The 14,350-nt window shown below is 48.4% G+C and overlaps 1 protein-coding gene across 1 annotated transcript in view; it reads right to left on the bottom strand.

Moving 5' to 3' along the window:
* The window catches only part of decr1 (2,4-dienoyl CoA reductase 1, mitochondrial), a 54,689-nt gene that overhangs the window by 5,681 nt on the left and 34,658 nt on the right, over positions 1 to 14,350 (bottom strand). The window contains exons 7-8 of the mRNA XM_079504180.1: positions 4,202 to 4,274; positions 3,430 to 3,576 (exon numbers count right to left, since the gene is read on the bottom strand). Coding sequence (XP_079360306.1) covers positions 3,430 to 3,576; positions 4,202 to 4,274 — 220 coding nt within the window. The remainder of the gene's footprint in view (positions 1 to 3,429; positions 3,577 to 4,201; positions 4,275 to 14,350) is intronic.

Consider the following 14,350-nt stretch of genomic DNA (forward strand, 5'->3'; position numbering starts at 1 on the left):
CAGTTTTCTACCTCTGGTCTGCTTTGAGGCAGGACTCCAGAGAAGAAGGGAAGATATAACCTCATTGTCAGCTCTGTAGCAGTGGCCGGAAAACTGTGTTCTACTGGATCGGACTAGTTAAGAAACACGGGGAAGGTTGCCGTATATCAGATTAGCCTGAAAAGATTATGGAGGCCCCATAGCCTGGAGCGATGCGACGCTCTGATTGGTTCAGAAACTTCAAACTTCAAAATAAAATGCCCACCATTTCCATTTCACTACACCTTTAAAGACCTAGTAAACATTTAGAGCATATCGTGGTCATCATATGGGCATACCCAACAATAGATGCCAAAACAATGGGACAGACACCCAGCTAGCATAGTCTCTACAGAGGAACTGTTCTCCAGACACCCAGCTAGTGTAGTCGCTACAGAGGAACTGTTCTCCAGACACCCAGCTAGTGTAGTCTCTACAGAGGAACTGTTCTCCAGACACCCAGCTAGTGTAGTCTCTACAGAGGAACTGTTCTCCAGACACCCAGCTAGCGTAGTCTCTACAGAGGAACTGTTCTCTAGACACCCAGCTAGTGTAGTCTCTACAGAGGAACTGTTCTCCAGACACCCAGCTAGCGTAGTCTCTACAGAGGAACTGTTCTCTAGACACCCAGCTAGTGTAGTCTCTACAGAGGAACTGTTCTCTAGACACCCAGCTAGCGTAGTCTCTACAGAGGAACTGTTCTCCAGACACCCAGCTAGCGTAGTCTCTACAGAGGAACTGTTCTCTAGACACCCAGCTAGTGTAGTCTCTACAGAGGAACTGTTCTCTAGACACCCAGCTAGCGTAGTCTCTACAGAGGAACTGTTCTCTAGACACCCAGCTAGTGTAGTCTCTACAGAGGAACTGTTCTCTAGACACCCAGCTAGTGTAGTCTCTACAGAGGAACTGTTCTCTAGACACCCAGCTAGCGTAGTCTCTACAGAGGAACTGTTCTCTAGACACCCAGCTAGCGTAGTCTCTACAGAGGAACTGTTCTCTAGACACCCAGCTAGCGTAGTCTCTACAGAGGAACTGTTCTCTAGACACCCAGCTAGCGTAGTCTCTACAGAGGAACTGTTCTCTAGACACCCAGCTAGTGTAGTCTCTACAGAGGAACTTTTCTCCAGTCTCTACAGAGGAACTGAACTACTCACGGCTCCAGACACCCAGCTAGTGTAGTCTCTACAGAGGAACTGTTCTCTAGACACCCAGCTAGCGTAGTCTCTACAGAGGAACTGTTCTCCAGACACCCAGCTAGCGTAGTCGCTACAGAGGAACTGTTCTCTAGACACCCAGCTAGCGTAGTCTCTACAGAGGAACTGTTCTCCAGACACCCAGCTAGTGTAGTCGCTACAGAGGAACTGTTCTCTAGACACCCAGCTAGTGTAGTCTCTACAGAGGAACTGTTCTCCAGACACCCAGCTAGTGTAGTCTCTACAGAGGAACTGTTCTCTAGACACCCAGCTAGCGTAGTCTCTACAGAGGAACTGTTCTCCAGACACCCAGCTAGTGTAGTCTCTACAGAGGAACTGTTCTCTAGACACCCAGCTAGCGTAGTCTCTACAGAGGAACTGTTCTCCAGACACCCAGCTAGTGTAGTCTCTACAGAGGAACTGTTCTCTAGACACCCAGCTAGCGTAGTCTCTACAGAGGAACTGTTCTCTAGACACCCAGCTAGTGTAGTCTCTACAGAGGAACTGTTCTCTAGACACCCAGCTAGTGTAGTCTCTACAGAGGAACTGTTCTCTAGACACCCAGCTAGTGTAGTCTCTACAGAGGAACTGTTCTCTAGACACCCAGCTAGTGTAGTCGCTACAGAGGAACTGTTCTCTAGACACCCAGCTAGTGTAGTCTCTACAGAGGAACTGTTCTCTAGACACCCAGCTAGCGTAGTCTCTACAGAGGAACTGTTCTCTAGACACCCAGCTAGTGTAGTCTCTACAGAGGAACTGTTCTCTAGACACCCAGCTAGTGTAGTCGCTACAGAGGAACTGTTCTCTAGACACCCAGCTAGTGTAGTCTCTACAGAGGAACTGTTCTCCAGACACCCAGCTAGCGTAGTCTCTACAGAGGAACTGTTCTCTAGACACCCAGCTAGTGTAGTCGCTACAGAGGAACTGTTCTCTAGACACCCAGCTAGTGTAGTCTCTACAGAGGAACTGTTCTCTAGACACCCAGCTAGTGTAGTCTCTACAGAGGAACTGTTCTCCAGACACCCAGCTAGTGTAGTCTCTACAGAGGAACTGTTCTCTAGACACCAAGCTAGCGTAGTCTCTACAGAGGAACTGTTCTCTAGACACCCAGCTAGTGTAGTCTCTACAGAGGAACTGTTCTCCAGTCTCTACAGAGGAACTGAACTACTCACGGCTCCAGACACCCAGCTAGCGTAGTCTCTACAGAAGAACTGTTCTCTAGACACCCAGCTAGCGTAGTCTCTACAGATGAACTGTTCTCTAGACACCCAGCTAGCGTAGTCTCTACAGAGGAACTGTTCTCTAGACACCCAGCTAGCATAGTCTCTACAGAGGAACTGTTCTCTAGACACCCAGCTAGTGTAGTCTCTACAGAGGAACTGTTCTCTAGACACCCAGCTAGCGTAGTCTCTACAGAGGAACTGTTCTCTAGACACCCAGCTAGTGTAGTCTCTACAGATGAACTGTTCTCTAGACACCCAGCTAGCGTAGTCTCTACAGAGGAACTGTTCTCTAGACACCCAGCTAGTGTAGTCTCTACAGAGGAACTGTTCTCCAGACACCCAGCTAGCGTAGTCTCTACAGAGGAACTGTTCTCTAGACACCCAGCTAGTGTAGTCTCTACAGAGGAACTGTTCTCCAGACACCCAGCTAGTGTAGTCTCTACAGAGGAACTGTTCTCTAGACACCCAGCTAGCGTAGTCTCTACAGAGGAACTGTTCTCTAGACACCCAGCTAGCGTAGTCTCTACAGAGGAACTGTTCTCTAGACACCCAGCTAGTGTAGTCTCTACAGAGGAACTGTTCTCTAGACACCCAGCTAGCGTAGTCGCTACAGAGGAACTGAACTACTCACGGCTCCAGAGACCCAGCTAGTGTAGTCGCTACAGAGGAACTGTTCTACTCACGGCTCCAGAGACCCAGCTAGCGTAGTCGCTACAGAGGAACTGAACTACTCACGGCTCCAGAGACCCAGCTAGCGTAGTCGCTACAGAGGAACTGAACTACTCACGGCTCCAGAGACCCAGCTAGCGTAGTCGCTACAGAGGAACTGAACTACTCACGGCTCCAGAGACCCAGCTAGCGTAGTCGCTACAGAGGAACTGAACTACTCACGGCTCCAGAGACCCAGCTAGCGTAGTCGCTACAGAGGAACTGTTCTACTCACGGCTCCAGAGACCCAGCTAGCGTAGTCGCTACAGAGGAACTGTTCTACTCACGGCTCCAGAGACCCAGCTAGCGTAGTCGCTACAGAGGAAGGCTGCCAGGTTGGCGATCTCTCCAGGCGTTCCCAGACGGCCGACTGGGATCCGTCCAAGCATGGCCTTCTCAAACATCCCTGTGGGGTCTAGGCGGCTGAAGGCCCCCTGCAATGACACAACACACACCCGGGGTGACTGAGCGGTGCAGGCTGTGTGTGTGTGTGTGTGTGTGTGTGTGTTAGGTTGCTCAACAGTGATACCTTAGGTCACCCAATGTTATTGTCGTACTCAAGCGGACATACATAGGGACATACATATGGACCCACAATGCTGTGCATTAGAGAGGTTAGGCACCGCTCAAAAACAATTTCTTGTAGGCCTATGCCTATTTACTATTTTTACCATGTATTGATTACATTTAACACATTTAAAAAAAATACTTCCAACTCTTCTGTTCTTAGTAAAAAGGGGACTGTACTGTACTGTACTGTACTGTACTGTACTGTACTGTACTGTACTGTACAAGCGCTTCTCCCTGGCCTGTGTGTGTGTGTGTGTGTGTGTGTGTGTGTGTTAGGCTGCGCAACAGTAAGACTTGGTGGTGTGTTAAGCTGCACAACAGTGACACTTGGTGGTCAAAATATGCTACTTCCGTGGGCGCCACTCGGTTTTTCAATAGCTAAAGTATAACAGAATGCTTGTAACACCAAAAGGGGTTCCCGCCCAAAATGGGTTAACCGATATTCGAGTTGAGTCAGCCTCATTCCGATTGGCTCCCGTGCCGCCCTACCTTAGTCCTGATTGGCCCGGGCTGGATGATGTTGAACCTGAGGCCGTATCGTCCCCACTCCGCTGCCAGGGACCTGGACAACACCACATGAGAGAGAGATCTGATTGGATTGTTCAGTTGGGTGGCATACAGAGATCTGATTGGGTTATACAGTTGGGTGGCATACAGAGATCTGATTGGATTATACAGTTGGGTGGCATACAGAGATCTGATTGGGTTATACAGTTGGGTGGCATACAGAGATCTGATTGGGTTATACAGTTGGGTGGCATACAGAGATCTGATTGGATTATACAGTTGGGTGGCATACAGAGATCTGATTGGATTATACAGTTGGGTGGCATACAGCAGTGGTTCGTAAACATGTTCATGTCAAGGACCCCCAAACTGACACTTATCAGCTTGCGGACCACCATTTGAAAAGATATGCCAGGGACCCCCATAAGTGAAGATTTTTACGGCTCCATCATTTTGATTTCAAGGACCCCCAGTTTGACATGCATCAGGCTACAGAACCCCATGCAATGGCATTTCTATGTCCATCTCTGGGACCTCCATTTATATTGTAAAACAATGTTAGTTTAACTCTGAGTGTACAAATGGAACCATTTGTTCACCTCGTAAGGTGAACAAACAATAAATTACACAACACATCGCTATCGCTCTGTTTTTACTAAACCAGCTTTTCGGTGGTCACCTTTTCATCGAACACTGGACTACAAATAGGCCTTTAAGCCTCCACCAGAGGGGGCTAAAGCCTCCCCTAGCCGCCCCAGATAATGACATTGATAGGCCTTTAAGCCTCCACCAGAGGGGGCTAAAGCCTCCCCTAGCCGCCCCAGATAAACCCGGAGCAGCAGTGTGCATGTTTCTCCTGGAGCAACATTTCGTCATGGGGCGGTGATGACGAGGCGATACAATGGAACCGGGCGTGGGCGAAGTTTTGGATGGATGCCAGGGGGCGGGGTGCGGCCTGCGATGTTTTGGATGGATGCCAGGGGGCGGGGTGCGGCCTGCGATGTTTTGGATGGATGCCAGGGGGCGGGGTGCGGCCTGCGATGTTTTGGATGGATGCCAGGGGGCGGGGTGCGGCCTGCAATGTTTTGGATGGATGCCAGGGGGCGGGGTGCGGCCTGCGATGTTTTGGATGCCAGCGCGGGGTGCGGTCTCAGACAGGACTGTGGCGGCGTTTGAAAGCAAGGCGTGAGCGTGACAGCAATGTCACATGATCGCCCAGCAGTGACATCAGAGCTATAGAAAGGATGCCTCGTCGCACCGAGGATGAGGAGAAGTAGCAGTGGTGGAATAAGTACTCACGTTTGAAAAGGTATCAATACTTCAATGTAGAAATACTTCCTTACTAGTAAAAGTCTGGAATTCAAAATGTACTTTGAGTTCAAGTACAAAAGTATTGGCATTTTGTTGAAATCCCCACACCTGCCATTTGATTAGTTATTGTCAGTCAGTCCGTTTAACATCTGAAGTACAGTATATGTACTACAAGGAGAGAGCTGCTTTCCTCTCTCTATATAGCACACAAACAGACGTAAAGACTAAAAACACTCAGGCAAAAATACGGAGAAGTTCTGCAGACAGATAGATGGATGAAGAGGCACAGGCAAGCAGATGAATGAAGGTTTCGGAGTCCAGATTTATTGCAGAGACAAAGTACAGCTTCACAGCTATGGGCCGGAGCCCCATAGCAGCCTGACGGCTATGGGCCTGAGCCCCATAGCAGCCTGACGGCTATGGGCCTGAGCTCCATAGCTATGGGCCTGAGCCCCATAGCAGCCTAGTACAGCTTCACAGCTATGGGCCTGAGCCCCATAGCTGCTATGGGCCTGAGCCCCATAGCAGCCTGACGGCTTGTGAGGCCACTGACTAACAAAGATAGACATTTTCGTAGGCTTTATACAGAGACAATCAAAGACAAGATGCAAAGGTGGTCTCAAGTTTCACACCCCCCCTGAAGTCTAAAGTGGTCAACATTGTCCAAATAAGGTAATAAGGTCACCAGGAAGTCCAGAGAAGACCCAGTGGGTGTCCTAACATGTATAGCAAACAACCCCAAACCATTTGTTTGTGGTCATAAAGTTAGTTGCCACTGGCTATTCTGAGATTTCTAGCCTGCTGTGTCATGTTTGCCCAGCTGAGAGACAATGTAATGTCACACTATACTAAACAGTTATTTAAGCTTTATTAGTGTAAATTGTGATTCCAGATACCACACATCAAAAAGAGTACACGTTACCAACAAGAATCTGTATATGAAGGAATGCCAAGGGCCATAACATCGCAGCCAGGAGAATGAGACCACAGCAGGACACTGCCAAAGACACCAGGAGAATGAGACTATAGCAGGACACTGCCAAAGACACCAGGAGAATGAGACTACAGCAGGACACTGCCAAAGACACCAGGAGAATGAGACCACAGCAGGACACTGCCAAAGACACCAGGAGAATGAGACTAGCAGGACACTGCCAAAGACACCAGGAGAATGAGACTATAGCAGGACACTGCCAAAGACACCAGGAGAATGAGACTAGCAGGACACTGCCAAAGACACCAGGAGAATGAGACTACAGCAGGACACTGCCAAAGACACCAGGAGAATGAGACTACAGCAGGACACTGCCAAAGACACCAGGAGAATGAGACTACAGCAGGACACTGCCAAAGACACCAGGAGAATGAGACTACAGCAGGACACTGCCAAAGACACCAGGAGAATGAGACTACAGCAGGACACTGCCAAAGACACCAGGAGAATGAGACCACAGCAGGACACTGCCAAAGACACCAGGAGAATGAGACTACAGCAGGACACTGCCAAAGACACCAGGAGAATGAGACTACAGCAGGACACTGCCAAAGACACCAGGAGAATGAGACCACAGCAGGACACTGCCAAAGACACCAGGAGAATGAGACCACAGCAGGACACTGCCAAAGACACCAGGAGAATGAGACTACAGCAGGACACTGCCAAAGACACCAGGAGAATGAGACTACAGCAGGACACTGCCAAAGACACCAGGAGAATGAGACTACAGCAGGACACTGCCAAAGACACCAGGAGAATGAGACCACAGCAGGACACTGCCAAAGACACCAGGAGAATGAGACTACAGCAGGACACTGCCAAAGACACCAGGAGAATGAGACTACAGCAGGACACTGCCAAAGACACCAGGAGAATGAGACCACAGCAGGACACTGCCAAAGACACCAGGAGAATGAGACCACAGCAGGACACTGCCAAAGACACCAGGAGAATGAGACTACAGCAGGACACTGCCAAAGACACCAGGAGAATGAGACCACAGCAGGACACTGCCAAAGACACTAGTGCTGTGGTTCCCACAACTAGTGCTGTGGGAACCAACACACGGGCACCGGTCACGAGGACGTCCCACGCTAACATACGTGGATGTGCTCAAGAACGATGCAGGAGCGCAAAACACCAACAAGCTGGCCAGATGATGTATGGAGAACCACCCCCCCGTCCCCCCCAAAAAACGGGAGGCATAATCTTCCATTACCTCGCGTTGGTGACACTAAAGTCTCTCTAGAAGCGTTTATATTCCAAACGAGAGGCTAAAGTCTAGAAGAGGCTAGAAGCGTTTATATTCCAAACGAGAGGCTAAAGTCTCTCTAGAAGCGTTTATATTCCAAACGAGAGGCTAAAGTCTCTCTAGAAGCGTTCAGATTCCAAACGAGAGGCTAAAGTCTCTCTAGAAGTGTTTCTATTCCCAACAAGAGGCTAAAGTCTCTCTAGAAGCGTTTATATTCCAAACGAGAGGCTAAAGTCTCTCTAGAAGCGTTCAGATTCCAAACGAGAGGCTAAAGTCTCTCTAGAAGCGTTTATATTCCAAACGAGAGGCTAAAGTCTCTCTAGAAGTGTTTAGATTCCAAACGAGAGGCTAAAGTCTCTCTAGAAGTGTTTATATATTCCAAACAAGAGGCTAAAGTCTCTCTAGAAGCGTTTATATTCCAAACGAGAGGCTAAAGTCTCTCTAGAAGCGTTTATATTCCAAACGAGAGGCTAAAGTCTCTCTAGAAGCGTTTATATTCCAAACGAGAGGCTAAAGTCTCTCTAGAAGCGTTTATATTCCAAACGAGAGGCTAAAGTCTCTCTAGAAGCGTTTATATTCCAAACGAGAGGCTAAAGTCTCTCTAGAAGCGTTCAGATTCCAAACGAGAGGCTAAAGTCTCTCTAGAAGCGTTCAGATTCCAAACGAGAGGCTAAAGTCTCTCTAGAAGCGTTCAGATTCCAAACGAGAGGCTAAAGTCTCTCTAGAAGCGTTCAGATTCCAAACGAGAGGCTAAAGTCTCTCTAGAAGCGTTCAGATTCCAAACGAGAGGCTAAAGTCTCTCTAGAAGCGTTCAGATTCCAAACGAGAGGCTAAAGTCTCTCTAGAAGCGTTTAGATTCCAAACGAGAGGCGTGCTGAAGTCAGAAATGAAGACAGAACATTGTCCTTTTGGTCAAAGCCATGGAGCTCCCTAGATTTAGAGTTATGAGCCGTTCTAATGGAGCCGGAAACAAACACAAGGAGTATGCTGAAGAAGGAAAGGCCAATGAAAAAAAAATGTTTTTTTTATCAATAAAAAATACCTGAAGACGCCATACACGTCCAAGGCACCCCGTGGTTTAGACTCTAAAGACGAGTATACACGTCATTAGCATAATCAGTGTTAAAGCAGCTATAACATGAATTATAAAACAGTTTCTAATATCATATTGTCTATGTCCCTCAAACTTATTTATAATGGTTTGAGCCTAAATCACCACTCTGATATAACCAGTCCATGGCATTTTTTCAATATTATTTTTGTTTAATTTGTTTTTTTTTCATTTTCATTTTCTGTTGGTAGTCATGGCTGACAGTTCCCACCTGATGTTGTGTGGGAGTTCAGACTGATCCAGACCGTACTGAATAACTGCTAGCTTACATAAGGTCTTGAGGCTAGGACTCAAGTCTAAGACATACAGGTCACTAGAGGTTCTGCCTCCTCCAAAGAGGAGGATACGATCTCCCATCATGCAACAGCACATACTAGTACTACAGGTCGGACGCAGGCATCTCCCCTTGGGCTCAACCTTCTTCCAGGAGAAAGTCTCCGGATTGAATTTCCACAGATGTTTCCACAGATCATTGACTTCACCACCACATATGTACAGCTCTCCATTGTAGGAAAAGGCTGAATGATTCCTGCATCCTTTTGGGTGAGGCTTTGTAGAACGTCTTTTCATCCAGGTGTTGGTCTCTGTGTCAAACACTCTGATGGAGTAGTAGTGTCCCCCCCCAAATACAAACATCTTTGTCCCGATGATCGTAGCAGTGTAATATGATGAAGCAGGCGATGGAGTTCCTCTGGTGTTAATTAAAGACCAGACCATCGTGCTGGTGTCCAACTTGTATATGCCATTAGTGAAAGTGTATCCACCAGTCCGTCCTCCATGAATATACATGACCTTCCCCAACACACAGGCTGAGTGGTCCTCCCTCCCCTCTGGAACACTACCAGAAACCTGTGGTTCGAACCATCTGTGGGTGTCCACATCAAAGGCATGAAGCACATTGCGGTAATGCCACCCTCCCCAAATGTAGGCGATATCTTCAATCAGCACAGCCGTGTAGCCCCGGCACCAGGATGGAGCCTCAAGGTGAGGTGTTCGTCTTCCAGGAGGCCCTGCAGGTGTCAACTTCCTCCAGAGCAAAGACACTGTGTTGAAGACATGCACATCAATCTTGAACAGGTGGTCATCATAACTGTTCCACCCAAAGGAGTACAGCTCCTCTCTCACCACTACAGCAGCTGCACGACCATTTTTCTTCGGCGATCCTCTCTGATGCAACGTCCAGGTAAGCATGTCTTAACAGGACGGACCGAAGTAAACCTGTTGGTTTCCTGCTCCGCAGATGAATGGAGAGTTCAAGAGCCAAAGAAATATGCCTCTAGATTCTAGAGCTCTTAGAATGTTGGTTGACAGAGTCTTGAAGATAAGAGTCTGGTAGGGATCTGTACGGAAGGGTTGAGGCCTGAAGATAAGAGTCTGGTAGGGATCTGTACAGAGTCTTGAAGATAAGAGTCTGGTATGGATCTGTACGGAAGGGTTGAGTCTTGAAGATAAGAGTCTGGTAGGGATCTGTACGGAAGGGTTGAGTCCTGAAGATAAGAGTCTGGTAGGGATCTGTACGGAAGGGTTGAGGCCTGGATAAGTTGATTCACTCTGACTCAATGCTTCTTATCATCCTGGCTGGATTGAATGCGTCATACCGGTGAGGTCACATGTAAGTATGGCCCCGTATTTGTATGAGCCCATATTTGGGCATGGCCAGAGCCATCTAATAGAAGAGTTACGATATTGAGGGGGCGGAAACCGAGCGCTGTTCATGCAGGCTGAACCGAGACAAGCTGGAGTTGGAAATACATTGTTTTCAACGAGGGCGGCGCAAATACGAGCTATTTTAAGGATGTGTGCAACATGACAACTGTTTTAAAGTATTGTACAGTAACAACTATAGTCTCTTTAATGTTTATGTTGTAATATTACTAAAAAACAATCTTAAAAAACGGGATTTAAGATCATTAAAGCTGGGCAGTTGCCCTGAGTCCAATGCATTTCTGCCTACTTCCGGTCCATGACTTGTCCCAGTTGGTTGAAATGAAATTAAATGATTACTATATTTACCCAGGGTATCTGGGCTAAGCTCAAGAACTTGTTTCCAGCCAGGCCCTGCTCATAGAACATTTCATCGTAGTGGTTCAATGCCTTGTTCAAGGGCACTTCAGCGGTGGTAATTTTAACGTGTCGGACCGCTGATTCGAACTGGCGACCTTCCGGTATCAAGACCGCTCCGCAATCCGTTCGGCCACCGCAGGAAGATGGAACTACAGACTGGCAGCCAAGTAGCCTAGCATCCTACTAGCCTACATGTAGGTAGGAAGATGGAACTACAGACTGGCAGCCAAGTAGCCTAGCATCCTACTAGCCTACATGTAGGCAGGAAGATGGAACTACAGACTGGCAGCCTAGTAGCCTAGCATCCTACTAGCCTACATGTAGGCAGGAAGATGGAACTACAGACTGGCATCCTAGTAGCCTAGCATCCTACTAGCCTACATGTAGGCAGGAAGATGGAACTACAGACTAGCAGCCTAGTAGCCTAGCATCCTACTAGCCTACCTGTAGGCAGGAAGATGGAACTACAGACTGGCAGCCTAGTAGCCTAGCATCCTACTAGCCTACATGTAGGCAGGAAGATGGAACTACAGACTGGCAGCCTAGTAGCCTAGCATCCTACTAGCCTACATGTAGGCAGGAAGATGGAACTACAGACTGGCAGCCTAGTAGCCTAGCATCCTACTAGCCTACATGTAGGCAGGAAGATGGAACTACAGACTGGCAGCCTAGTAGCCTAGCATCCTACTAGCCTACATGTAGGCAGGAAGATGGAACTACAGACTGGCAGCCAAGTAGCCTAGCATCCTACTAGCCTACATGTAGGCAGGAAGATGGAACTACAGACTGGCAGCCAAGTAGCCTAGCATCCTACTAGCCTACATGTAGGCAGGAAGATGGAACTACAGACTGGCAGCCTAGTAGCCTAGCGTCCTACTAGCCTACATGTAGGCAGGAAGATGGAACTACAGACTGGCAGCCTAGTAGCCTAGCATCCTACTAGCCTACATGTAGGCAGGAAGATGGAACTACAGACTGGCAGCCAAGTAGCCTAGCATCCTACTAGCCTACATGTAGGCAGGAAGATGGAACTACAGACTGGCAGTTAAGTAGCCTAGCATCCTACTAGCCTACATGTAGGCAGGAAGATGGAACTACAGACTGGCAGCCTAGTAGCCTAGCATCCTACTAGCCTACATGTAGGCAGGAAGATGGAACTACAGACTGGCAGCCTAGTAGCCTAGCATCCTACTAGCCTACATGTAGGCAGGAAGATGGAACTACAGACTGGCAGCCTAGTAGCCTAGCATCCTACTAGCCTACATGTAGGCAGGAAGATGGAACTACAGACTGGCAGTTAAGTAGCCTAGCATCCTACTAGCCTACATGTAGGCAGGAAGATGGAACTACAGACTGGCAGCCTAGTAGCCTAGCATCCTACTAGCCTACATGTAGGCAGGAAGATGGAACTACAGACTGGCAGCCTAGTAGCCTAGCATCCTACTAGCCTACATGTAGGCAGGAAGATGGAACTACAGACTGGCAGCCTAGTAGCCTAGCATCCTACTAGCCTACATGTAGGCAGGAAGATGGAACTACAGACTGGCAGTTAAGTAGCCTAGCATCCTACTAGCCTACATGTAGGCAGGAAGATGGAACTACAGACTGGCAGCCTAGTAGCCTAGCATCCTACTAGCCTACATGTAGGCAGGAAGATGGAACTACAGACTGGCAGTTAAGTAGCCTAGCATCCTACTAGCCTACATGTAGGCAGGAAGATGGAACTACAGACTGGCAGCCTAGTAGCCTAGCATCCTACTAGCCTACATGTAGGCAGGAAGATGGAACTACAGACTGGCAGCCTAGTAGCCTAGCATCCTACTAGCCTACATGTAGGCAGGAAGATGGAACTACAGACTGGCAGCCTAGTAGCCTAGCATCCTACTAGCCTACATGTAGGCAGGAAGATGGAACTACAGACTGGCAGTTAAGTAGCCTAGCATCCTACTAGCCTACATGTAGGCAGGAAGATGGAACTACAGACTGGCAGCCTAGTAGCCTAGCATCCTACTAGCCTACATGTAGGCAGGAAGATGGAACTACAGACTGGCAGTTAAGTAGCCTAGCATCCTACTAGCCTACATGTAGGCAGGAAGATGGAACTACAGACTGGCAGCCTAGTAGCCTAGCATCCTACTAGCCTACATGTAGGCAGGAAGATGGAACTACAGACTGGCAGCCTAGTAGCCTAGCATCCTACTAGCCTACATGTAGGCAGGAAGATGGAACTACAGACTGGCAGCCTAGTAGCCTAGCATCCTACTAGCCTACATGTAGGCAGGAAGATGGAACTACAGACTGGCAGTTAAGTAGCCTAGCATCCTACTAGCCTACATGTAGGCAGGAAGATGGAACTACAGACTGGCAGCCTAGTAGCCTAGCATCCTACTAGCCTACATGTAGGCAGGAAGATAGAACTACAGACTGGCAGCCTAGTAGCCTAGCATCCTACTAGCCTACATGTAGGCAGGAAGATGGAACTACAGACTGGCAGCCAAGTAGCCTAGCATCCTACTAGCCTACATGTAGGCAGGAAGATAGAACTACAGACTGGCAGCCTAGTAGCCTAGCATCCTACTAGCCTACATGTAGGCAGGAAGATGGAACTACAGACTGGCAGCCTAGTAGCCTAGCATCCTACTAGCCTACATGTAGGCAGGAAGATGGAACTACAGACTGGCAGCCTAGTAGCCTAGCATCCTACTAGCCTACATGTAGGCAGGAAGATGGAACTACAGACTGGCAGCCTAGTAGCCTAGCATCCTACTAGCCTACATGTAGGCAGGAAGATAGAACTACAGACTGGCAGCCTAGTAGCCTAGCATCCTACTAGCCTACATGTAGGCAGGAAGATGGAACTACAGACTGGCAGTTAAGTAGCCTAGCATCCTACTAGCCTACATGTAGGCAGGAAGATGGAACTACAGACTGGCAGCCTAGTAGCCTAGCATCCTACTAGCCTACATGTAGGCAGGAAGATGGAACTACAGACTGGCAGCCTAGTAGCCTAGCATCCTACTAGCCTACATGTAGGCAGGAAGATGGAACTACAGACTGGCAGCCTAGTAGCCTAGCATCCTACTAGCCTACATGTAGGCAGGAAGATGGAACTACAGACTGGCAGCCAAGTAGCCTAGCATCCTACTAGCCTACATGTAGGCAGGAAGATGGAACTACAGACTGGCAGCCAAGTAGCCTAGCATCCTACTAGCCTACATGTAGGCAGGAAGATGGAACTACAGACTGGCAGCCTAGTAGCCTAGCATCCTACTAGCCTAGGAAGATGGCGCCCAAATAAGCCAAAATCCTACCGAACGCATCACTACACTCTCTGGATACTTTCACCTTAAGTTAAACATTAAGTACTTGTTTCACCGCCAAGGTTTAGACCATTAA

The sequence above is a fragment of the Electrona antarctica genome, assembly GCF_951216825.1.
Source record: "Electrona antarctica genome assembly, chromosome: 6".
Lineage (NCBI taxonomy): Eukaryota > Metazoa > Chordata > Actinopteri > Myctophiformes > Myctophidae > Electrona > Electrona antarctica.